Source organism: Rhipicephalus microplus, chromosome 2 (assembly GCF_043290135.1).
Source record: "Rhipicephalus microplus isolate Deutch F79 chromosome 2, USDA_Rmic, whole genome shotgun sequence".
In the NCBI taxonomy this organism is placed as follows: domain Eukaryota; kingdom Metazoa; phylum Arthropoda; class Arachnida; order Ixodida; family Ixodidae; genus Rhipicephalus; species Rhipicephalus microplus.
The window spans coordinates 293,591,876-293,618,910 of record NC_134701.1 but is presented as its reverse complement, the minus strand read 5'-3'; the positions used below and the strand labels follow the sequence as shown (position 1 = coordinate 293,618,910).

The following is a 27,035-nucleotide window of genomic DNA, read 5'->3' as shown; positions in this document are numbered from 1 at the left end:
AGCGCCAGAGTACACCCTAGTCGATTTTAGGGAAGCCTACGCAACACTCGTACGGCGGCCCGTGATCCGGTCAAGTCGACCCGCCGGACACGCTTGCACCACGAGGCGAAATGGACCCCATAATTTCGTTCATAGAGAAAGGGTGGCCTGAGCATGGACGATCTTTCCAGCGCGTACCCAGCCTGGTGTTTTCACACAGGGCCCGTTTCAGCCAATTATGCCTTGAGCATAAACGGGGCACTGTCCGATACCTGATGCAAAGAAGATATTTTTGGAGCGTCTTGAGAAATTCTTTACGTGTCACAGCTTTTACTGGTGCTGTGTATAATTTCGGTTTATTACACCCATAATATTTTTGCCAAATTATCGCAGGGCGATATAAATTATACCTGGAGTCATAACTGGCTGCCTCTCGTACTCAGTGCTAACCATGCAGTCTAAGTTTTGCATTTCAAAGGATGTCTACAAAGTAAAATACCCCCATACAGATACTTGGTGTTAAAAAACGTAATAAAAACATGAATAACAAAGTTTCTCGATGATCATGAATTACTTGTCAGTGAGCAGTTTGGCTTTCGTACGAAGAAATCTGCAGAAATGACATTACTTGGCATCAAAGAACAAATTGCAAGTTCACCCTGGGAATATTTTAAGGCTTGGTTCAGAACGATATTATTTTAAATAATTACATTATGACATTGGAGGTGTTTCCCTAAAGTTAGTATGCAGCATCAAGTTACACTAATATGTGTGCACAGTATAAATTGCAGTTAATGCCAGTAAAACTATAGGTGTGCCGCAGCTAAATAACATATACACGCCAATATGTTTCGAATGCTTTCTCTTTTTGACAAACTTAGGTCCCTAGTTCAAAGCTGGCTAAAACTCCAGCTATATTATGCTTAGCTCGTTCCCAACTACATTACTGTCTTTTCATTTGGGGCACTATACTTCAGAAACCAATCTAGACAGACTATTAGTTTAAAAAAAAAGGCTGTACGCTTCATAAAAAATTTCAACCTACGGAACGCACTCCTCCATTCTCCGACAAGCTTCAGATACTTACTGTCTACCAATTATACAATCTAAAACTTGCCTTGCATATTGTTAATGAAATACTTCAGCAGATCCAACGTACCTTGGAAATCGACGTTGTGCGAAGCATGCGGTGGGAAGATAACCATGTGGTAATATTTTTATTCAGCGACAAGTTTCAAAATACCGGCAAATGTATGTACACTTGTTGCACGCACAGACATGTTGAACAGTCGCAGATGTAATATAACCGTTTTTTTTACACTTGTGCAATGATTACAACCGCAACATGAGTATTGGCAACACCAGGCGCTACCAGCTGATATGAAGAGCTAGTGCTCACGAAAATGGTAGCCCTGAACAGGGCTACATAAATCTGTTTCAGCGGATGGTACCTAACTACAATTAACTTTAAGAAGCCTGTATCGCAGGTGTACGTATCTAATGTTTGTAAAATTGGATAGCACGCACTAAAACCACAATTGATGTTTCACGAAGATCAGGCTCTATTTGAAAAGTAGTTCCGAGACCTGGCGTGGCTTTGTGGTAGAATACTTGATTGCCACGCAGTATGATGGGGTTCGATTCCTGCTGGGACCCTGACATTTATTATTTGCATTTGTAGCAGTAGTAATTGAAACAAATCTAAAATGTGCAGTGTTAGACGATATTCCTGACCAGGAAAGTTTATGGTGTAAACTCGTGCTATGATAAGAGCATAATATTGCTGGGCGTATACAGACCCCCGAATGCTGAGGTGGAATACCTTCAAAAGATGCACGACTATCTTTCAAAACACACCAATGCAAAGCTGAAAATTATTTTTGCAAGGGATTTCAGTTTACCTGGGATAAGCTGGAATACTCTTTCGCATGACGGACGGGATGCACAACGTTCAGATTCACTTCACTACACCACGTTTAGTTTTTCGCTGTATCGATTGGTGACTGGAGATATTCGAATAAGTTTCTTGCCATCATCGCTCCTTGACTTGGCCTTTGTAAGCAGTACGTTACACGGATTCTCTCTGGGTTCGTTAAAAATTATGCGCGCGCAGACGATCCTGCCGTGTTTGGCTTTCTATAGAGGCGAACATTGTGTCCTTTAGCGAAATTACAGATGCGAACGAGTTATGGTCATGTTTGAAGCACATCGTGTCTTTTTGCGAAGCTAATTTCGTCCCACAAAAGAAACCGTGAACACTCACGAAATGAAAAATAAATAGTCGACGGAAAAAAGGCTGAAATCTTATCTCGACTTGCCAAGTCGCACTACCACAACGCCACTTTAGCGTCGTTCATGAAACACAGCAATTCTGACGTCACTCGGCTGATAAATGCGAAACTATTTCACAAATAAAAGCCCCGATCACAATATTTCCGAACCGTAAATGGACTAAACTCGTTTTTTCCGTCTTTTTCTCTTTAAACCTCTTCCAACGAACGGCTAAAATGATATGTGTTTGAATTATTCTGCCGGAATTCGCGATAAGAGAAGAAGGTATTTTTTTCTATTCCACAAAAACTGCATCTGAAAAAAAATCGCCTGGTTCAGACAATATTACAAATTCGTTTCAAACCTGATATGCCATATGGGTAGCTAAATACTTGCATGAAATATTTATCAATTCTCTTGAAGCGGCTGGCGTAGCGCTAACGTAGTTCCAATCCACAAATCTGGTTCGAAATTTGAACTAAACTATCGTCCGGTATCCCGGTATCATTAATTACTACCTATTGCAAATTGATGGAACATATTTTTAAAACCATTATACCCCACTTAGCAAACAACGAACTTTTTGGGGATCTACATGGGTTTGGATCAGATCTTTGAACGGTAACACAACCCATAACTAACAGATGAAATAGCTCATGCAATTACTTATGGAGATCAGATTGACGCTGTTTTTTTAATTTTTCCAACACGTTCGTTGTTCCGCATCAAGATCTACTTACATAACTGTTAGCATTTGGTATCGAGCGTAAATTAATTTCATGGATCTCCAGTCTTCTAAAAATCGAACACAAAGCGTGTCCATTTGCAAACAGCAACTTCGAGTCTACTCAGGAGTCCCGCAGAGGTCCATTTTTGCTTCCATTCTACTTCTTACGTTTATCAATGATATTCAGTTCAGTATCCATGGCATGGTGCAAATACGGCTTTTTTCTGGCGACTGTGTAGTATACACAGTAGCACGTCACCCAAGGGATCAAATCCAACTGAAATGTTCACTGCAATCTACCTTTATTTTTGGTGCAATACATGGGGCATGAGACTTAACGCGTCAAAAACCAAGTGTATAACATTCACCAACAAGAGAAATCCAATCAATTTTCGTTATTCCTTTGTTAACACCACACTCGAAAAATGCCATCAGGTAAAATACTTGGACTTTATCCTCCCGTCTAATTTCAATCGGGAGCCTCACATCTCCTCTCTCTGTCAGACAACGGAACGCAAGCTTTCTTTTTTACGAAGGGAGCTACATGGCATCCCACCACACGTGAAAAGCAAAATGCCTGTAAAACACTTTTTAGACCCCGATTCGAGTATGCTGATTCAATCTGGAGCCCTTACCGAGAAAATTGAGCGCATACAAAAACTAGCTGCCAGATTCATATACTGTGCGTATTCTAGACAATGCACCGCCTGTGAACTTTTAGCGGAAACAAAACTTGAACAACTTTCAGAACGAAGAATAGTTTCCAAGCTTAAATTCATTTATCTTTTGTCCCACGATCATTTCAAAATTCCAAAGTGACGTTCATCCTTTTCTACACTCACTGAGAGCAAAACACTAGGACAACATTCAAGCCGTGTTAACACACACAAATGTTCCCCTCGGCCATTTCTCAGTGCGCAATCTGTAATGCAAGCCATTGTAACTTCTGTTTATGACTGTCATCTTTAATTGTTTTTTATTGTAACCACTCCTTCGAGGGACGATTGCGCATGCAGTATGTTCAAATAAAAATAATTAAAAATGTGCTCTAGCTGCTTCTGGGATGAATACACCAGGCTGGGCAGCATTACCTGTCGTGTCGACTCCTCGGCAGGCAATTAACTGCCCCCAACGTAAGTTTTCACACTCAAGAAAGTTTTCTGATCCACTCTTCTTCCCGACTCGCCGCCACCACAAAACCACAGAGATCTGTCAAAGCAAGCCGAACCCGTTAGCCAGTGAGCCACCGTCCTCGCTGTTCCCTGAATATGCCAATCTTGTCGTTTTCATGTAACAGCATTCAATCTTAAAGCAAGACCGGACTAAGGGCTTCCAAAACAACTCTCATTAGAGCACTGGAGTGAACCAGCCGGCGGCATGTCTGTGCCCGAAGCGTGATTCCCGCTATACAGGACCGAAAGCGCCGTCGTGGGTTGTCGATGGCCGAAGGCCTTGGCGCAAACATGGGAGCAAAGCCTGGCTGTAGCGGCAGGCTTACAGCTCGTGGCAGCGATAATGTAGGAGAGTGGGATGTGTTGCAGAAAGGAAAAAGCGGCGACTATGGTGGGAAAGAAAAGGTAGAAGGTGAAGAAGCCAACTTTCAATAGGGCTAGCCTGCGCGTGGAAGGTCACTTCACGTGGATCAGACGTATTCTATTGCTTCAGTAGGCTTCATTTCAGAAGCCTTCAGCTTTTCAGTCTACAAAAATGTTGAATAGTAAGTTCAAACAACAAAGTCAAACAGCGTGCACAGGCAATTATAGCGATATGTATAAGACCTGCGAATAACACAGGCCTGACTCACTCTCGCACACGACCCGTAGCCGGTCCGGGCCCTATCCAATACTCAAAAAAAAAAAGAACTAAAAGGGGTACGGATATTAGTTCGTTTGGGGATCAACTGATTTGCTACAACTATTCGTCCTTTTTGGGACTAACTGCAAGAGGATAAGCAGTTGAGCATTGAAGGATTAACTGGAAGAGGACTAAGCGTTGCTCCGGCAAGGAGCAATGGTTACTCCTGTAAGGACTAACAGCTGATTTTCGAAAAGTGTCCCTAACAGAGCAAATGTTACACTCGTAAGGACTAACTGTTGATCTCGAGAAATCATCCCCGGGAGAGTGAACGTTACTCCTTCGAAATAAACTGTTAATCCATTTGTTTTTTGAGGGACTAATGAATAATTCACTATTCATTCACCTGGCCATCTCCGTAGACTGACATAACAGCTCAAGTCAGCTGCGCCTCACTCAGAACCACATTTTCGAATGTATGTGCAAACTAAAAATTGCAGAGACCAATATCACCAACTCGCCCAATCAACCATATCGACCAATTCAAAGCTATAAACATTTATTTTCCACAAAAATGCGTCATGCACACCAGTGGTGTTCGCCGTCGGCTGCTTTCCCCTCTTATCTGTTAAGAATTTTAAAAATTCTTTTAAAAATAAAATTCCTATACGAACACGACTTAATTGCCTAAGCGACAATAATTATACATTCGCAAGCTCATAGAACATGCTAAAATATGCTGCGCACAGTGATTTCTCAGCTTTCACACTATTTATTATATAGTGTACCAAGGTGACGAAAATAAAAATAGCGTTAAAAATAACAGACGCACGTGATTTGCAGTGCCAGTTATTCCACAAAACTATGATCACACTTCAAGGTGATGGCGTTTATTCTTGAAGCTTTGCAGAAAAGAAGTCACGAAGGAGCCCTGCGTGTAAGCTGGGGTGTCCATTTCTTGGCAGGAAAGTTGCCGTGTTCAGTACACTGAACAGCCGTTCCACAGAAGCATAAATACAGGCGCGTCCACAATTCCAGCACATGCGACAAAGTATGTTTTTCACAGCTACGTTGATAGCCTGTGAAGCGGCACTCGCCTTCCACGAAACCAGAGCAAAAGAGATCACCGCGCGAGTGATGATCACGAGCCGTACTCTTGGCTACAGTTACAGAGAACGATTCCGACGAAGTCCGGTGCGGATGAATACACAACATACGCGCTAAAATGTCCGTTAGACTTGCATGATTGTTACCGCTAGTGAACACTGTTAAGTTTATTGAACTACGTTTCATCATTGTAATGATCGGCGCAGTATTCTTCCTCGACTAATTATTTTCTCTCGCGTTGTTTTCTTCGTCGTAACTCTATGTGGGCTGAGGAGGATTGTCATCAGTTCACTGAACCCCGTAACATGCATTTGCCACATTCTTCACCTCTCCGCATCGCGCTACCACCACCCCGACAAAGTAGAAGGATGATTTTCAGAAAAATCTGATTGAGAGCCATACTGATTGAGAGCCATACGTTTGAAAGTCTGCTGAACTGTCTACACAACAAGGACTGTAGAAAAAGCGTCTTTTCATCCCTTCAGCCCCTAGCCGAGGAAGTGTGTGAGCCGCTCGTCCTCTCGTTAGTCCTCCAAATTTGCACACGGCACGCTCTTCACCACACTTGGTCTTTTAGTGGACTAACGGCACAATTTCAGGGCTAAAGTTGACGTTAATCCCCATTTAGCTGGATTTTTTCTTACCCGGCGTGGCCCACGGGCCGGCCCGGGCCAGGGCCAATGCAGTGCTCCAACCTGAGTGACACTATGTTGCCTATATATAGCAGGGAAAAAGAGAACAATGAAGAAAACGAGTAATGAATTGCCATGGTAAGAGTTTTACAAAAGAAAAAAATTGGCCCGTATCTGCATTTCATCTGCAAATGTCATCGAAAGACGATAGTCTTGCGTGTGGAGAGAGTGAACAAAACATTTATTTAATGTTCTGCTCAAGGAAATTGGTGAATGGTATTCTGGAGGCGCTGCGTTAGAGTGCCTCGAGCGTGCAGCGGAGGCGAACATCTGTTTCCGCCAAACAATCAATGTGTGTCATTGAATGGATTACATTGATCGACGCATAACATCGAGGAGAACAAGGCTACATCAAATTTCTATGGTGGGTGTACTTTTCGTCATTTTACGAGATTTTTTGTGCCAACGACGCCGTGCTTGAGGTAGGCCTGCGCCGAGCCGGGTCAACGCCACACGGACGCGCGCCAAGTGGCGTTCGTCGGGGGCGAGTGGCCGCGTGTTCGGCATGCAAGTAATGATGGACGGGGAGAGCATATCTCCCGTTGAGTGTACCAAAGAGCACGGGTGGCAAACAGCAGTTTCCAAGCGAATGTCGACCAAATCCGCTGCTAGCGGGGACTCAGCCGGAGCTGGGCCTAACACGGACGCGGCGTCTAGAACATTTGAGAACGGCAATCAGGTCAAGAACCGAGTCACCAGGGCGTCCCGCATGCCCAACATGCCTAAGGCACACTTCAAGATCATCCTACGACCACGTGGCGGCAGCAATATTAGCAAGATGGGCTCCACCAAGGTAGGCAAAGCCATCATCGAAGCTACAGGGCTGGGCTTGGACCAGATGGCGTCAGAGATCATCTGCCCGAACGTCAGCCAGAACATAATGGTGGCGAGTACACCGGAGCGGGAAAATGCTGAGAGGTACGTGAAAATAAGATCAATCGACCTGGGCGGTTGCAATTATGAGATCAACGCCTATGAGGCTGCACCAGACGATACGTGCAAAGGAGTGATAAGAAACATCGACGTCGCCGACGGGACGGCGGAGCTTGAGAGAAATATTGTCAACCCAAAAAACCCCTTGGCGCAGCGTGGCTAAAAAAATTAAGAAAACCGGCACGGTGATCATCGCCTTCGACGGTTACAAGGTTCCAGATTTCGTCAGGTATGGTCCGATCCTGGTGAAGTGCTCACTCTACGAGAAAAAGATCCACATATGTTATGCTTGTGGCTGGCTCGGTCACAGAGCTGACGTGTGCCCCACCTCGGAAGAGACCATGTGAAGAGGACGTGGCGCAATAAACGTGATTAAAGAACACAGGTGTCAACCCAGATGTGAACTTTGCAGTGGACCACACCCCACGGCGGACAAGATGTGCAGACAGCGTTACACAATTCCATGTGTTGTCAGAAGAAGAAGTGAAAGAGCAATGGCAGCCAACGCTGAAAAGGAACAAGCCGACAATCCGCTGAACCTGCACTCATCCGAGCTGCACTCCACGGCATCAGCTCCAATGGACGACTCGAAGCCAACAGCAGCATCTCGCGGCAGGTCCAGGTCTCGACATCACTCCCAATTCAGAGGAAGGAGTGTATCTAGATCCAGAAGAAGGAGTGTGTCCAGGTACGAATCTGTGGTGAGGTCTGGGAATCGGAGTCCATTGATCAACCCGGAATCCGAAGGAGGCATTGGTTCCACGTGGGCCGACAAAGTCAAGGGATTGGCAATGAGGGACAAGACGACAACTGCCAGAGGACAATCTTCCAACAACATACGACTTGCCTGGGACGATGGTGCGCGAACCGAACCGGTAAGTGTCATGATTTGCGACCCACGCCCAGAGGAAAGTAGGGAAATATAGAAGCTCCGGAAAGAAAACGAAGAACTAAGGGAAATGAACAAAATTATGCTTACAGAATTAGCAGCAATTAAAAAACTCTCAAGTGAAACCCAGCAGGCCGAGTACAAAAACACGCCAAAGGAAACGCCAGTTCCCGCGCCTGTGGATGATGGGGCCATGTCGGCCAAGCGCAGAGCCATCGAAAGTAAGCTCAATAATACTGAAACACACATTGAGGAAATGAAACAAACACTAGCCTCATTTACAGATAAAATGAAAATGATCATGGACAGCGTCTCACAGTTAGCGATGAGTGTGTGAATGAAATAAATGAAAAAACTTTATTTAAAAAAAAGTGTGGGACAAATGCAAAATACAATAAATGATCCTAGGGAAGGGCTTAAGGCATTTAGCGAAAGAGTAAAAACTCTTGAAATTATGAATATGTCCGGCAACGACAGAGCGTAGTGTGGACCATCGTTCCTCACAGCCTCCATGATTCTCCAGGCAGAGGATACGAATACCCAATATAGCCCACACTAAAAGGGAATTTCGAGTGTGGCAATAGAATTGCGGGGGGTACAGCAACAAACGTGCCACACTTCAGCAAAATCTCGGATCACTGCAATCTAAGCCGGCTATAATAGTACTCCAAGAAACTGGGTACGGATACGTCACGCTCACTGGGTATAAAGCTATAGAGTGCAAAACCTATGGTAGAGGCTTATGTGTGTTTGTAAATAAGCAGCTGACACAAATCTCTCACGATCTGGGCATTGGGGACAAGAACTAAAAGTATCTCATGGTGGAGGTATTAGTGCTGGTCTCATACAAAAATCATAGATGCAGCAGCTTATTTGTCCTCAACATTTACAGTAACCCGAAGCACTACAAGCAATAGTTCAAGACAATTTTCGAGAATGCTACGAAACTCGCGGAAGCTAGGCCTCTAATCATATTAGGGGACTTCAACGCTGCTCATGAACTCTGGGGATATACTGCGACAAACCCCAAAGGCGGGAATCTGTGGCATCATGCTGACGAGCAAGACCTGGTATTGATTACGGATAAAGGTGATTCCACAAGAATCGACAATCCTGTACGTAGAGACACCACATCCGACCTAACCTTTGTCAAGAACATAGAGCATCCCATATGGACAAATACCGGTCATAACTTCGGTAGTGATCACTATGTTCTCGAGGTTAAGCTGGAGGTTGAGAAAGGCCGCACTCAAGAAGTTGATGTTGTTGATTGGGATGTCTATAGCAAAATTAGAACGCAAAGTGAACCAAATGCTGCCAAACCAAGCCTCAAAAAGTGGTGCGAATTCATCAGGAATGATATCAAATCAGCCACCAAAAAGCTTCTCACAGACGCTAACGTGGAGGCCATGAATTCTAAACCAAAGTTATTCAATCATTTGAGTTGCGAAACTGCGTTCCGAAACCCGGCCACGCCATTGGCCGACCTAGCGGGAGTGAGCAGATCGTCGCGCCATCTGGGAGAGACAATACAAAACACTGCATCGCCAGTTGTGCGTGTGCCTTTTTTTTTTTTTAGACAACTCAACGCCGCACGCAACACTGACGTTGTCGCCTCAATTAATGGTCTAGGTTTGCACGGCGCCCGCCACCACTGTCAGCTGTTTCCGCTCTGCGAAGGTGTAATCGAAGCCGGGTCAAAGCGTCAAGGTTTATTTCATCGAAGGCGGTGCTTGCAATTTCGTGCTACCATGGTTTTAATGCTGTGCCCTGATTATTTCAATTACTCTTCGCTTGCTCGTTTGAAAATGTGCGCTTGAGATCGATTGCTCACGGGAAGTTTGACGAATCCTTTTAACTGTTTCACTCTGCGGTTCACGATGTGTCTCACTAACACGACGGGAGTGATGGCCGCACAAACAAGACACAGATACGGTGGGGTGCAAACCAAAGCACAACAGTACCGCTCAGTACTTACCGCGAATTGGCCGCTTTGTCTTGCCCACAGCGGTCGAATTTCCCTAACCGCGAAATCAATGAGACACCGGCCGGGATACTATATAATTATGAAAGCCCGATGACAAGAAAGTGGGAACGTGAACATTGCTATTTACTCTCAGCTAGCACTGCAAACGTTCTTTTCTCTTCAGGTGCTATGTTCGTGGAGTCTTTCCAACAGCACCGGCGTTTGCTGCTCAGGCAACGTCGTCTGCTGCCATCGACAGACTCACAAGTTGGATCCACCCGGATCAACGCTGCTTCCCGCTTGCATCACGCCTTGCCGCTCACTATTTTGCCGAAATGTAAACATCGTGGGCCCGCCACATGAATCTGATAAACTACCGACTTCGCTGCACCGTCCATAACGCTGTGCTACCTGTGCACCTACTACACGAACATGCCGCTTATAGCCACGTTACTTCTAGGGCAATGCGGAAACCATGAAAATGGACACAACATCAAGAAAACAAGCAGCTCATCTGTTCTTTATCACGTCTCCACCACTGCGACAATGTAACATGTTCAGCACCCTTAGGCACCAACTCACCTAAGAACAAACTCTAGGCGCTGCCATGCTGTTTAGCAGAATGCGGCGGCGCTCACAATAACGCAAAAACACAAAATATTACGCTTTCTAGTTAGTTTTGTCAAAAGATGGTGCTATATATTACTCCCGCCATTTCAGCCAATGTTGTGTTCGGATTTTGATACATGGAGCCTATGGGGAGTTTCGCAACTTGTATGATTAAATAGCTCTGTTCTAAACTAGCCCACTTAATTGAAGCAAAGCAGACCATTACTAAAAAATGGAGGACTCAATCGTAAACTAAAGAAGAAAATAGCAGAACTGAATAAACAAATTGAACTGCACTGCTTAACCTATGTAAGCAGCAGTGGGATGAATTTTGTGAAAGGATTGACGGGCACATCAGGAACGGCAAAGCATGGGAACTCATTAAGCACCTCCTAGACGAGCAAGGCACCAGGTCCAACTAGAGACACTGTCTTAAATGCCCGGGCCATACACACAGCCTTTAAAAATCAAGGCAATGAAACAGTTATTAAACAACTCATAGACAAATACCTACCAGTCGCTAAGGAGCCAGAATGGTTTCCACGATCGAAATACCGGGGAGCCCCTCAGCCGGAGCTGGATCGACCCTTCACTTTATCTGAAATCAAAAGGGTGTTGAGTGAGTTAAACAGAAAGTCTGCCCCTGGCCCATAAGGCGTGACCAACGAGTCACTCAGGAATCTCGACGAGCCCTCTATTGAATCAATCACTGATTTCATTAACGAAGCATGGAATTCGGGTGAAGTTCCAGATGAATGGAAACTTCTTCAAGTCATACTAATACCGAAACCGGGTAAACCTCCAAGTCTGGAGAACTTGCGGCCAATATCGCTGACATCATGTGTAGGAAAAGTTGGCGAGCATGCAATCCTAAACAGGCTTAAGGATTTCTTGGAGGACAACAACATATACACATATGTTAGGCTTCAGATCCTCACTATTGTTGCGTAGCGCGCCTCCGACGACGTTACGAAGGGCGCCACGAATCTGACCGCTGCAACCACTGTTTCGAAAGACGGCGACGCCAACACGGTCCCGTAGGCGCCACTGCTTCGAACTCCGCCGAGAAGGTCACCAGCCGTTTGGTAGCGTAGGTTTCTCAGCTCGCGACTGCTTCTGCGCAGAGCTGATAGACGAGCGGACGAGACGACGGTGAAGTAAACAAGGTTTATGTACAGCATATATACAGAGGCATTACAAATTCGGCACTGGGGCCGACAGCTTAGAGACCCGAAGAGCCGAGCTCCCCTCTCTAACACATAGGTCTACTGCTAACACATAGCTCAACTGCTCGCGACACACCGCAGGGCTTCTTTTATATGCACCGGGTGGATTTTTTGAGTAACCAAATGTCCAACCAGAAGCGCCACTGGTCGTGAGGTCAGACTCCTCCAATGGGGTCGCCGCTGGGCCGCGTCATTTTTTCTGATCGAATCTGGAGCCGCTGCGTTGCACGTGGCTGCACCCAAGGACGAGTGACGTCGCCACGCATTGCGTCAGACTCGCCAGACAGGAAGGCGCCGGCTCGCTGGCTGACGTGACTCACTGCACGTGCGCGGCAGAAAGGCACCACCGCGTGATGACGCCGTTGAGTTCGAGTCAGGCGGGCTCGCGTGCTGGCCTTGACACAGATTGCCTTTTCCAGAGGCACGGACGTTCGCTGTGGACTCGCAGGCATAACACTATCTACTCAGTATGCTATGAAGCAGATTAAACACCACATTCTAGACGGATACTCTAGAGATACCAAAGCCATCCTCGGACTAGACATGAAGAAAGCATTCGACAACATTAGGCACAAATACCTCCTTCAAACGATAGAGGAAATCGGACTTGGATCGAAAATGTATAATTACATAAAATCTTTCTTAGGAGCACGTACGGCGAGGTTAAGGGTAGGAGACACCAACTCAGACGTGGTTCAACTCGGTGATCGTGGAACCCCTCATAAAATCTTTCTTAGGAGCACGTACGGCGAGGTTAAGGGTAGGAGACACCAACTCAGACGTGGTTCAACTCGGTGATCGTGGAACCGCTCAAAACTCGGTCATCTCTCCCGTCTTCTTCAACCTGTGCATGATCGGCCTGTCCAGGAAACTGAGCAATATCAGCAACATTCACCACACCATCCATGCTGATGATCTTACCATATGGTGTGCTGGTGGTAGTGAAGGACAGGTACAAGATGCACTCACAGAAGCGGTGCAGACAGTGCCATACTTGAGGCCCCCTGGTCTCAGGTGCTCCCCACAGAAATCGGAGTTATTTTACAAAAAGGAAAAAGGAGGAAGACCTAAGGGCTGGAAGCCACTATCCGAAAGTGACATACATATATTGACCAAAAACGGGGTAAATATACCCCGAGTCGACACGATGAGGGTACTCCGCCTCTTTATAGATGCAAATGGCAGGAATCACATGGCACTCAAGAAAATTATATTCAAGACAGATAACGCATACAGGATGATCAGACTACTTGCAGGGAGACAAAAAGGCATGAAAGAGGACAATCTTATCAGGTTGATCAACTCTTTCATGCTATGTCATATTTCATATGTGGCTTCTATGTATAACTGCACACAAAACCAAATAAAGAAGCTCGACGCGGTGATCAAGAAAGTCATCAAGAGTGCACTGGGTCTCTCGTTTCGCACCAGCACTCAAAAATTTCTGAAGTTAAGGGTGAACAACATGACTAGAGAAATTGTGGAGGCTCAAGAAAGGTCAAAAATAGCAAGACTCTCTACAACTTGCACGGGGAAATCGATCCTCAAGAGAATCATGGTCAACCCTGTCATTGACCAGGTGACGTACTCCAAGATAACACAGGACTTTGCTGAGAGCATCATCGTCGCCCCGTTGTCAAGAAATATGAACCAAATCTTCAACGTAGCCAGAATGGTAGCCCGGGCTAAGGCTTTATTGAAGGAGTTGGATAAAGGAGGTAGGGGGCTTGCTTTGTTGACTCAGCCTCATATAAAGACCGAAATAAGTTCGCCGCGGTAGTAGACTACCAGGGCAGGTGTACCAACTGCGCCATGGTTTACACTTCCAAACCGGAAATCGCTGAACAGGTTGCCATCTCGTTGGCCCTGACGGATGATCGATACACCGCGATATACAGTGACTCAAAACCAGCCATCAGAGCTTTCAGCAAGGGCAGGATCACACTACAAGCAGTTAGAATTATTAATAGTAAACAGGTCATTGATACACATGACACATATTAGTTCCTAGCGCACCTTGGATCACTCGATGACATTCCTATGAATTTAAATGAATCGGCCAACAGCATTGCCCACAAACTTACGGACAGGGACGCTTTTACACGTGGCTTTGATTCTGCTAGATTCGAAAATCTATAGCGGGATACGCCCATGACCTATAATGAAATTACTGATCATTACTACCTAGGGAGGAGAGAGTTTGCATCCCCTCACTGTAGACTGAACAGAGCACAAGCGGTCACACTTAGACCATTACCGACACAGTCTTATTACTCACCGGCACAGGTAAAAGAATGGTACGATATAAAAGATATGGATGTTGTTTGCAAGGTATGTAAGAAAGAAGTATGCACGCTTGAGCATATGCTCTGGGAATGTGAGTCACTTGGCCGTGGCATTTCCCGGGAATGGTTTACAGAGATGATAAAGTCTCACGACCATATCCACCAAATCCTGGCGGTCCAGTATGGCCATGACAAGGCTAGGAAGCTTGACATCCCAGTCTCAACGTGGGATTAGTCAGGCAGGTGACTACACCCTGTACAGGATGTATAAATAAAGTTTTTTCCATCCATCCATCCATCCATCCATCCATCCATTCGGAGCCTCAACAACAATGGTTTTCGTGCGACCCTATATAAGGTGCTTCACCCCTAAAACAAATTTTCGCGCATTAGTAAAGTGCAATTTCGCGGTTCCGAAAACCTCATTTTTACCGGGCTTGGTAAGCGAGAAGACGCGTGAAAAAAAAATGGAGATGGCCCCTCCCACACGTGGTTAGAAAAAGAAGAAGGCGCTTCATTTCAGCAGCCCGGTTGGGAGGCCGGCGCAGCGCCTGCCGTGACGTGAAAGATGTTTACGGGGTAATCAGCAAAAATGAAGTATATTGTGGCTGCTGTAGACCTAACATAGGACATTTGTGAAAATTTCGTCGAGCCCATGTCACAAAAATGCGTAAAAGACATTTCAAAATTAGTGATATTATTCCAGCGAAAGAAAACTCGGAAGATATTACGTACCATGGGAACCGATGTCATGAGTAGCATGCGGAGTGAAAGTGACTGTGGTGTAATTATTTTCAAGGGAGACGATACGAAATGACGTCGAATATGCGTACAAATGTTGTACACACGAACATGTATGTGGGGCAGCCACAATTGACGGTTTCACCAGCATTACGTCTGCATGCAGTCTTTTCTCAAAGGACCAGGCTTGGCTTTGTGGCATAGTGCTTGATTACAATTATGACACCCAGTTTTCGATCATAACCTGTGTTACGGGAATTAATTATTTTGCGTTCACAGACAATCTGCCGAAATATTAGCGCATTACGTCGAGTGCCCAACTTATAGCTAAACATTTTTATAAACAGGTGGGCTGCCTCACTGTTGGGCCTTACTGTGCACTCGCGACAGTGACGTAACAAGGGACTCGTTGTGAGAGCGTCCGTATTCCGGAGAACAATAGTGATCCGTGGTCAGCTGCGCGTAAAATCGAGATAACTTGGCTTTCTCCAGCTTGGCACCGAAACTGAATGAGCCGCAGCGGTTGAATTTGTTAGGAGACAACAATTCTGCTCCTTCTAGCTCATGACGTCACACGTGCCATGTCAAAGTGTTGGTCGCCGGCGGTGGGCAGAGTTCACGGCTGGCGACTTCTATGACTTGTTTTGCACTAAAATATTATTCCACTGCTCACTTTTCATATCTTTAAAGGGCTCCTCAGTCACCCAGCGGTCGAAATTTAATTGAGGTGAGGATGTTGTGCTCGAGTTTACAACGAACACGTAGCCGTGCGAATTTTTCAAAACGGTCCCGTAATCGCGGAGTTAAACGCGTTTGATGACCGAAACGCGATGGTCGCTTCTTTTCCTCTTTCCTACGCTACCCTCTTCCAAAACCGCTTGGCCCCCTCCTCGCTGAGTCCGCTGAGTGTCCCTGCTCATCTCGCGTGACATACGTCACCACTGACGCACTGTTCGAGACTGCGTCTGCTTCCGGCTGCCGGGAGCCGCCACTCCAACGACCCAGCTCGCCGTCAACTGTGTTGTGTGTGTCATCTGGGCGCACTGATCGTTGACTAACCGCTGTCGCTGTCGTGCCGCCCCGTGTCCCTACGAATCGTGCCGGTATGAACCCTGTGTTGCGTTACGTGCCGCAAATGTCGATTCGCAAGCGGCATCACGACCAAGAACAGCAAGGTGCGCGCGAGCAGCTGTTTGCAGAGTGACCGGAAGTCGCCAGTTGTCGCTCGGCCAATCGCAAACATCGAAAGTGGTAACGTCATCGAGTTTCACTGGTGATGTCACACATGTCAGTGGCGGGAATGGCGGGGACCGGAAAGGAGAAGCTATTGTTTTTTTTTTTTCGAAACTGTGGCGCTCCCGCTACCTGTAGCGCTGCGGCGTGTGGCATGGTTGATCACGACGGCATTCTGCATGCGATGCGCTTGTTTACTTGAAATGTTTGGGAAAATATCAGAGGGGGTTTAGGGGCCCTTTGATGGGGGTCGAACTCATGACCTCTTGGTCGATGACAAGAGCTGCCGGGCACGCTATTCACTGCGCTACGGTGACATACTTTGTAGCCTGTAAAACAGGCCTTTCATATCTACGAATTCCCTCTCACAGTACTCTTGGTACATGTAATGCATCATTACAGTTAAATCCATGATTTACTCCTTTGGTGCATCATTTCTACACGTTTATTCTATTCGGCACGTTTCCAATGGAAGTGCAGTTTTGTTAACGCCTTAATTAACAAACCGCCATGTGGTGTTGACAAACATTTATTTGCAAAAGAGAGGCTTAGGACCTCGTCAGAGGTCCCTACAGACTAGGTGGAGTCTTTATTCCGGGACCCCATCAGTTAAAGCCGCCGTCTTGGCTCTCTGGACCAAGGCCTGCTGGGCCTGAGAGTATGAGAAGCGAGCACAGTCGGCTCCCAGTCCTCTCGTCTAGGGTTTGGGTTAGAAGTAATAGCGGCGTCATCTTGGAAGGCCCACGCCATGTGCTAGGTGTCAACCAGTTCCCCACAGTGAAGGCACTGTCCTGTGACCATAGTGGCGACCTTGCCCAGAGCGCCGGAATGGCTGGTAGCATCCATCCATGCCAAAAATTTTCTGCAACGCATAGCACAAAGCACCTGCTTCGCCTGGATGTAACCTCGCGATCCCCGCTTGCTCGTCCCGCGAAAAAATGTGGCGTTTAAAAACATTGCGCGAGTGGGCGGCCTTAGCCCAAGTTTTGCGCACAATCAGTCACGCTGTCACACCACTTTCTTCTGTTCTACCGTTAACTACTACAGCTTCCAAAGGCATCAATGGCCACAAAGGCATGTTTAATTATTAATCAGTCTTTAATCACACGTGTTATTTGTAAGGATGCCAATGTATCCATAAGCTTCGACGTAGATGCGTTTACGGAAAACGGTGCTTCAACTGTCAAACACCAACAGACGCTGTATAAGCTCTCTTATGTCAATAGACAGTTATAGCATACCGGGCTTACCGGGATACCCGACGTACCGTGATAGCGGGATCCGAGTGCGCATGCGCAGATACGTACCGTACGATACCCGTACCGCTTACTGTACACGCACTATTTTTTTTAGATTTAACGTTACCGTGTTAGCGTAGGTGTACGTAGTGTACGTAAAACATGGCGGTGCTCTCGGATGCCCACTACGACGTGATTTTGGTGTAGTTATTGAACCATTGACTTTGTTCGCAGCAAACAACTGTTTAAAGTGTCTTCGCTTGCCTTCAGTTAGCTTCGACGACCGAGTATTACATAGGATAAGTTGGCGTAGTCTTTGAGATAGCTTCCCATTTCGAGCGTGTCTTGGCATAACTAGAAAATCGATGTGAACAAATCGGCAACATAAACCGTTCACGTTTGGTGCGTGCTTAATATTTATTTACTTTTATAATTACTAAAGCAAACTTGCAACACTGCTTTACGCGGTGACACAGGCAAACATTCTCGATTTATTTAATATCCTTTTCACTGTTCTTAATTGTCAACCCTCCGAAGAGTTGACAATTAAGGGTTGACTGTTGTGTGACGAAGGGTTGACTGTTCGAATTGTCAACCACCCAAGCTGGGGCACGTGAACCACGTAAACGCTATATCGCTAAACTATAATGCGCTGTCCGCTACGAGCGTTTGCTGCATGGCTACGCTATTCACTTAACCTCCACTACTACGCTAACGGTAAACTATAAATGTCTATAACTGCCTAAGAAAGGTTTTACTTTCGTGTTATACCGATTCCTGTGACGGAAGGATCAACCATCTTATTTCGGGCTCAAGCGAGCGGCATGGCGAATATAAAGTAACTATGCGGCCGCTTCTCAACGCGTGCAACGTGGATCCTTCCATGCAAGGTTGACCGTATTCTCTGGTTGGCCTTGCTTGCGCCGTTTCCAGGTGTGGCTGCTAACTGGTGAATGCTCAGTTAAAATCGCGAATACGGCTATGTGCCGTACGTGTCTGGAGGAAAGGGTACGACGTCGAACGCGTCGAGATTTTCACAATAATCCCGTCATAACAAGGCAGCCACAATCATTCGACCCTCTTGCTCTCCCCCACTGATTTCGGTCTACCCTAAGTTAAGGAGGTGATCACGAAAGTACCCAGACGTAGGCGCTAAGATTAGATAGATAGATAGATAGATAGATAGATAGATAGATAGATAGATAGATAGATAGATAGATAGATAGATAGATAGATAGATAGATAGATAGATACGCTAAAAGTCGCCGAAGTTCGTTAAGAAAATGACGATTTGCAATGCCAAAACGCTGTTTTATTTGGCCTTGCATGACGGCACGGGATGGAGAGGAGTGAAGCCCCATAAGCAGCCCCCATGGCTACGCCCTTGCCGCCGCTGAAGAGATGAGCAGTGAGACATTTAAAGAAAGCCTGTGTGACACTCGGGCCACTGTGGGCAGAGTCCATGCTTGCTGGTGCTTTCGTGTTATCTACACGGACCCATCGCGAAACAGCAACAGTCGCGCGATAATCTGGCGGCCAGACATTTTACGAAGAAGAGGGTGATAAGTACAAGACGCCGCAAGCGCTGCAAATACCAGTATTGATCCCGCACTGTTTTAAAAAGGGCACTGCGGAGCGTTTCAGTGCCTTGCATGCATGTCAAAACGTGCATGCATAGCAACGTTGAATGACGGGTCATGTGGGTCACGACATGATTGACTTTTTATTTTGCCTTTTCTTTGCTGGGATTTCAGAGGGCCGCGTGGCATAATTTTGCCACGCGCATTTATTTATATGATTTTGATGCATTCCTCTTTCATTTACAAGATATAGTTGCCAATGTTCGGTGCAGATGCTTGAAAAGCTTCTTGATTGTTCGAGTTCATTCTGCTATCATGACAGGCAGGACGCGAGTGAAGTTTACTTGAGAAGCAGCCATATATATAAGGCTCTAATGCTCCGCGTGTTAAATGTCCCTTACCGCAAATCGGTTTATCGATGGCCGGCGCTCTGTTTGGTGTATATGCCTCAAATGAAACAGCGGCAATCCTTCGCGAAGGTGTGCATCGCCCAGCCATGGACGCAAAGAACAGGATGCGCGCGCCTGTGAGAATGCCGTGCCTGCCGCAGATAACAGTGTGTAATGCTTGTAATCTCACAAGTTTAGCCCAATAAAGAGTTTCATAGAAAAGGACGCATACCATCAAGGGAGCATCGTGCTCACTTTCTTAACGTCCCGACCCCGTAGAAAATCTTAAATTCTGCCACGCGCGCAATGATAGCGTAACTCACGTCATTATTCCGTCGCGGTCATTGCATTATTCAACGTACGTGTGCACGTGTTATTACACGAATCACATGCCAATAATGACGGTATGCGCGTCACTGCACGGATCTCATAAACTACACGATGCATACTGTTTCCAACAGATCAATAGAACGTATTAGATACACTTCTAATTTTGTGTAGTAACTATAAAGACCCTTTTTGTTGGTGGGTCCCGCAACCTCCGAATCACCTGTCCGACTCCTGCAGATGTTGCATGCCAACTTCTCTTGTAACTCAATCGGTCGCGTGCGCAGGGCAAAGGTCGGACCCCACCGACGATCTCGGTTCATTTCAATTGATGTCGTGATTTAAAATAGGCCCTTTCCGCAGGAATCGACTTCATGCGAAGCAGGCATGATTATGCTACATTTTGATACCGGTTCCCGCATCGCAAGCAAAAAAAAAAGGCAGATCCCACATACAGTAGGAATCAGTGATATGCGAAGCATAAAGGAGAAATATTGATATGTCACTAAAGTTAGCGCAACATTACGAGCTGAAGGTAAACGAAGCCGTACATGACTTCCTTGTAATGATTACCATGTTTGGATGTGTCGTTTACCTTCGTCATCTATTCACGCCACCTGATACCAAATTTAGTACATGTGGAGCAACGAAACGGCCGCGAGCACGCTATGAGCGTGGTATGTTGTCATGTTCTTACATGGCAAGCGTGTCAAGATTATCAAGTTTTCACCAGTCATATATTTGGTCGTCCATTCACGTCACGAAACACCTAATTTGGTACATGCGGAGCTAACAAAACGGTCGCGAGTGCATCATGAAGAGCCCAATATACTCCAATGTAGCTTTCACGCGCACGCACGCTGGGCACAGCGACGCTACGTTAGCAAAACGCGAGCGCTCTATAGTATGACGCCAGGCGCGACCCGACGGCAACAGGCGCGAAATGTGACATGCTGCATTTCGCGCCGATGCCTTAGAGTAACATTACTCTATGCCGATGCGTTACCCAGACAAGACTGCGTCTCCCTCTTTTCATGACGGAGGAACGCCGGACGCGCTGAAACGCGCATGCGTCAAAGCAACGCAGCGTGGAAGCGCGCCTGCTAGTATATGGCAGCACCGGCGCCTGGCGTGGCAACGCCGGCGTGACGCGACGAAACGAACTCTGGTAAGCACGCACACCGCGTTATGTCGAAATGTATTCGCGCCTTGACTGTGGCTTGTAGTCATGTTCTCACATGACACGCATCTCACGATTATCATGTTTGCACCAGTCACATACATTCGTCATTCATTGGCGTCACGAAATATCAAATCTGGCATATTGGAAGCTAGCGAAAGGCCGCGAGCGCATCATCAGTGTGGCATGTAGTCATGTTGTTACATGACACGCATGTCGTGATTATCATGTTTGGATGTGTCATTTACCTATGTCGTCCGTTCGCGTCACGTAATACCGAGTTTGGTACATCTGAAGCTAGCGAAACAGCCGCGAGCGCATCATGAGCGTAGCATGTACTCATGTTGTTACATGACACGTATCCCATGTGTATCATGTTTGCACCAGTATCATACCTTCGTCATCCATTCACGTCGCGTAATACCAAATTTTTTATAAGTGAAGCTGGCGAAACGGCCACCAGTGGATCATGAGCGTGGCATTTAGTCATGTTACATGACACGCATAACGTCATCTTCATGTTATAGGGTCTGTCGCTTGTGTTCACCATGCAATTACGTCATACCATACCACTTTTGCAACATGCAATGTGAACGAAACCACCGCAAGAGCTGCAGGACCATGAAATGTAAATCACGACATTCATGACATACATGTCATGATTTTCATTCTATGACTACTCAGATATGTTCCTCATATAGCCATGTTATGCGATACCAAGTTTGGTATTGATACCATTTTTGAAACGGCCAGGAGAGCTAAAAGTCGTAGGCGGCTGATTAGATAGATAGATAGATAGATAGATAGATAGATAGATAGATAGATAGATAGATAGATAGATAGATAGATAGATAGATAGATAGATAGATAGATAGATAGATAGATAGATAGATAGATAGATAGATAGACAGACAGACAGACAGACAGACAGACAGACAGACAGACAGACAGACAGACAGACAGATAGATAGATAGATAGATAGATAGATAGATAGATAGATAGATAGATAGATAGATAGATAGATAGATAGATAGATAGATAGATAGATAGATAGATAGATAGATAGATAGATAGATAGATAGATAGATAGATACGTTCAAATTCGCCGAAGTTCGCTAAGAAATGCTTCCCATTTAACAGGTCTTAATGACCCATATTGAAGTGGACACACATAAGGCCCGGACTCGCCTTCACTACCTATAGCGTCTCGGCCGACGGACAGACAAGAACATCTTTTTGCCAAACCACGCATGGCGAATTTGTACAAGCTGGCTGCACGCTGGCGGTGAGACCTTTGGTTCCTCCCTGGGGCCTCAAACAGCCATTGGCGAGCTTGACAATGCTAAACATCGGTGAAACAGATTCGCCAAAACCAGCCTTTTGGCAGCTCGCATTACCTCTTTGATATGAGAAGTATCAAGACTGTACAGACGTCTACACCGACAGCTGCGTCCTGCCGAACAGCTCAACTGCGGTGATGGTGATTCCAACCATAAAATTCAGGACCCAACAACATCAACGGCAGCGCTGCGTTTCTCATTCACGACCAAAAGACCCAAAGGTGGGCGTGGCTCGCACGAACAGGTGTTTGGGACAGCAGAAATACCGCATTACCGAGGAAGTGTGCCACGTCATATTTTAATGGTTGTGAAGTCACTGTGCATTTATAAGCAATGAACGAGCTGGTCAAGCTGCCCGTTCAGCCCATATAGAGAAGACCACGAGGTCCTGCTATAGAAAGCTCCGCGTGCATGTTTGCTCGGCAATGCTTCTTGTGACATTGGATTGAGCCGCATTTTACGCATGCAAGGTCACGCTCTCTTGATACAATGTTAGGCCTTCGACTTCCAGCGACTCTGAGGAGGTGATGCTACTGTTCTGTACAGACTATGGTTGGGCGTCGGGTTTACGAGTGCGCATAGGAATGGCTGCCGCCGGCCTATACACTGCGGAGATAAAGAGCCGATTCGACGCGTCCTGTGCGTCTGCTCGCAATATAGCGTACAATCCCTCTCTAATGCACTCAACAAGTTGGCCCCCGTCACAAAAAAGAAAAAGGACCTCAAAGTTGCAGAAGAAGGCCGTGCAAGCACTCCTACGAACTACTGGTCTGTCTGAACAACTCTAAGTAGAACGCTTTCGTGTGTATCCCTTATTTCTACACCCCGGTGCAGGGTAGCACACCACATCCTATAGCATCTGGATGACCTCCCTGCCTTCTTGTTTTCTCTCTCGGGCCAAGCATTACCATATGGAACAGATGTGGAGTTTGCATTTTTGGACGGAACATAACCCAGTGTTTTTTTTTTCTGTTTTACGATTTCTTTTCTTTTCTTAGTTCTTGACACGTGTTTGTTTCCGTTGTGTGCCATCGATTATGGGAGTGATTATTTTGGTATATCACGTTGTTGATGATGGCAGGGGGAATGACGTACGTGCGTGTGAGGCATTTATTAGTGTTCGCTTCGAAATAAAACTTTCAGTTGCTGGTAAGCACTCGTCTGTGTCCTCTCTGAGTGTGTGCAATTTTTAGCGCTTGTTTCATCATGAAGCATTACCAGCTGCAGCAACGTCTTTGTCTAAATTGAGTGGTTGTGTGCTTATTATGTGTTTACCAAGCACTTTGAATACACTGGCACCCAATGACAGGGGTCCAGCGTAACGTCTACACTCACGCTTAGAGCCCAACAAATTGCCTGCGACGTTTCCGTGATGTGTATATCATAACTAAATGGTCGTTGCCATACTTCTGCGGCATCAAGCAACTTTAGGCTATAGCTTGCTGGCTCATGGGAGCACATATGTGATGCTCATTACGTTGTCACTGCGGACGGCAAACTCTGCAACTGCAAGGCACATTGCCGCGAGACGATGCCTCCGTAAAGTATCTTGCCTAACAGTTTCAAGCACCAAAGTGATTCTTTAATAAAAGTATAGCTGACCAATCCGCAGAATTTCGAGTTCGATTCCGACCCTAATCGTTTCTTTAAATGTTGATTCTTTGGGTAGGGTTTTCTAGCTCGCACACAGCCCAGAGGATATCAGCATATGGTATACAGCCTCTTTAACGCTATGGCGTTACGATTTCCAAAGTCTATTCTCGCTGCTCTTGTATTGGTGTTGACACTCGCGACACTTGACCCCATTCCACTGGCACGACAGGCATGTAATGCTACTAAAGGACCACTGACAATTTCGTTTGCGACTTTTTCACGGTAATTCGTATCTTTGCGTCTGGTAATGGGAAATCGAATCGTAAATACTTTAACGCATCGCATAATTAATGTTAGCATCATTAATTCAGAATGCTTTTACGTCAATTTGAAACGCCCGCCTGAATACCGTAACGAACTAATGCCCCATAGCGAGGCGGCGCGTGAGACTACGTGTGACAGTTGCGGTTCAACCTTCGCTTTCGTCTTTTAATGCTTTAACCAAACGGAAGCACGTAACCTTACTTTTGTTCTCTCGCACACTGCGATCGGCAAAAGTAATGCAGAAAGCAATGAGAAACTTTTCATTCTTCCCGTGACTTAAAAAGATGTCAGTACATATATGTCACAGCCGAATGTTTTCTCAGACCGCGAAAAGGGCTTCTCTTTCTTTTGTACAGACGACTCTAAAGGAACACGATAAGCTGGCGCTAAAAAATACAAACGGGAGAGCACTCACCTCCGTACCAGAGGAAGAGCACAATCTTAAGAGGAACCAACTCGGTGTTGGCCTTGCATGCTTTCACTTCGTCTCCCATTTTCACTGGCGCGGTTACAAGTAGACGACGAGCATGTCGAGTATCCGGGCCCACGGAGCTCCAGCGTTGCGGCACCGACGGACGGAGTGCGAGGAGCGGAGCACGTGACCGTCCCGTGGCGCCTTTTTATCTCGCGTATTGTCTTCAAGTGGCCGTCGTCACCAACTCGGCCGCCGACGAGCTATCCTGTCGCTCTTTTGATGGGCCGAGCGGCGCCACGCGCTGCAGGTATGTTCGGGGTCGAGGCAACACTTGCCCAGTTCCAAAATGGCGATGCTTTTGCGCGGCACGATCATTAAAGGGGCCATGTCACTCAATTTTCAATCATAATCTGTGTTATGGGGCTTAATTTTGTGCGTTCACAAACAAGCTGACGAAATTTTAGCGCATTTGGTTGAGCGCCTAATTTAAAATTGAACATTTTTTTTTATAAACGCACGGGCTGCCTGAGAGTTGGGCTTCACGGTTCACTCAAGACAGTGACGTAACAAGTGACTATCTGTGCGAGCGTCTGCGTTGCAGTGAAGAATAGTGGTCCGTGGTCAGCTGCACGTGAAATCGAGATAACTTGGTTTTCTCCAGCTTGGGACCGGAATTAAATGACTTGAAGGGGCAAATAAAATTCGTTCGAAAACTATGGCTCCGCTCCTTCCAGCTCATGTGACATCACATGTGCCATGACAAAATGGCGGTCGCTGGCAGTGAGCGAAGTTTACGGCCGGCAACTTCTATGACTTGATTTGCGCTGAAATATTATTTATGGCAGGCTTTTCATGTCTTTACAAGCATAATAGACCCTCTACTTCTAGTCTATGCTGAAACCCATGAATTGTAGTAGGGTGACCATGTCATGGTCCCTTTAAGGAGAGAACCTAATATGTCTTTCGACAACACCGACCGCAAGATTACGAGAGACTCGATGATACTGATACAAGTCATCACTGACATCAACGAATGCACTATAAAGGCGACGAAGATGACGATTGAACCGTCTGTAAGCTGTTCTGGAAGTTTTCAGAAGGGCAGGCCTACAGCTCAACTCCTCCGAATGCCGTTTCAGCCGCCAAACAATCACTGTGCTACGCCATCTTGTCGGTACTAAAGGCGTGCAACCCTATCCCGACAAAATTCGCGTCGTCGAAAATTTTCCCACACCCCGTTCTACGGTAGATGTACGGAGCTTTGCCGGCCTTTGTTCGTATTTCCGGCATTTCGTCCACAACTTTGCCGACATTGCCCATTTTTTGACACAGCTACTGAACAAGGACACGTCGTTTTCTTGGGGTCCCCAGCAAGCCAATTCGTTTCGCCGACTTACTGCGTTGCTCACTTCCCCGCATACCTAAGGTCATTTCGATCCTTTTGCGCCCACTGAAGTTCGCACCGACGCCAGCGGACTCAGTATTGGCGCTGTCCTCGCCTAGTGACAACGGGGTCAAAATTGTATAATCGCCTACGCGAGTCGCCTTCTCTCCCCATCCGAGTGCAAGTTTTCCATGACTGAGCGCGAGTGCCTCGCTCTTGTATGGGCAGTTGGAAAATTCCGACCATATTTGTTCGGCCGCCACATTTCGGTCATCACGGATCACCACGCCCCGTGCTGGTTGTCCTCCCTCAAAGATCCTTCTGTACGCCTGGGTCGTTGGGCTTTAAAGCTACAGGAATATAGCTTTGACGTGAGCTACAGGTCTGGCCGAATGCACCAGGATGCCGACTGTCCATCTCGCCATCACGTCGATCCCCCTGACCTGTCAGCGCACGATTCTGATGCCTGCGTCTTCGCCATTTCTGATTTCACGGACATACGTAGGGAACAACCCAATGATGCCAATTTGCGGTCTATCATACGCTGTCTAGCTTCTGACACCTCGGAGCCTTCCCTTCACCTGTTCACGCTTCATGACGGAATTCTCTATCGGCGCAACAAAAGCACCGAAGGCCCAGAACTTCTTCCAGTAGTTCCTGCAACGCTCCGTTCCACTGTGCTCGAACAACATCATGATGCCCCAACTGCTGGACATCTCGGAGCAGCCCGCACGTATCACCGCGTATATCGTCGATTCATCTGGCCCGGCCTTTATCGCTCTGTGCGCCGATACGTTGAAGCTTGTGAGTCT

The 27,035-nt window shown here is 46.5% G+C and overlaps 1 protein-coding gene across 2 annotated transcripts in view; it reads right to left on the bottom strand.

Annotated features, from left to right (window-relative positions):
• LOC119162602 (major facilitator superfamily domain-containing protein 6) overlaps nt 1-25,076 on the bottom strand; it is a 75,715-nt gene extending 50,639 nt beyond the window's left edge. The window contains exons 1-2 of one of the 2 annotated variants that reach the window (XM_075882274.1): nt 24,840-25,068; nt 11,482-11,565 (exon numbers count right to left, since the gene is read on the bottom strand). Coding sequence is in view for 1 of the 2 variants with exons in the window: in XM_075882273.1 (XP_075738388.1) it covers nt 24,840-24,918 (79 nt within the window). In the remaining variant the exon portion in view is untranslated. Of the gene's footprint in view, nt 1-11,481; nt 11,566-24,839 lie in introns of both variants that reach the window. The other variant, XM_075882273.1, reaches the window with a different exon arrangement.
• Nucleotides 25,077-27,035: the final 1,959 nt, after the last annotated feature.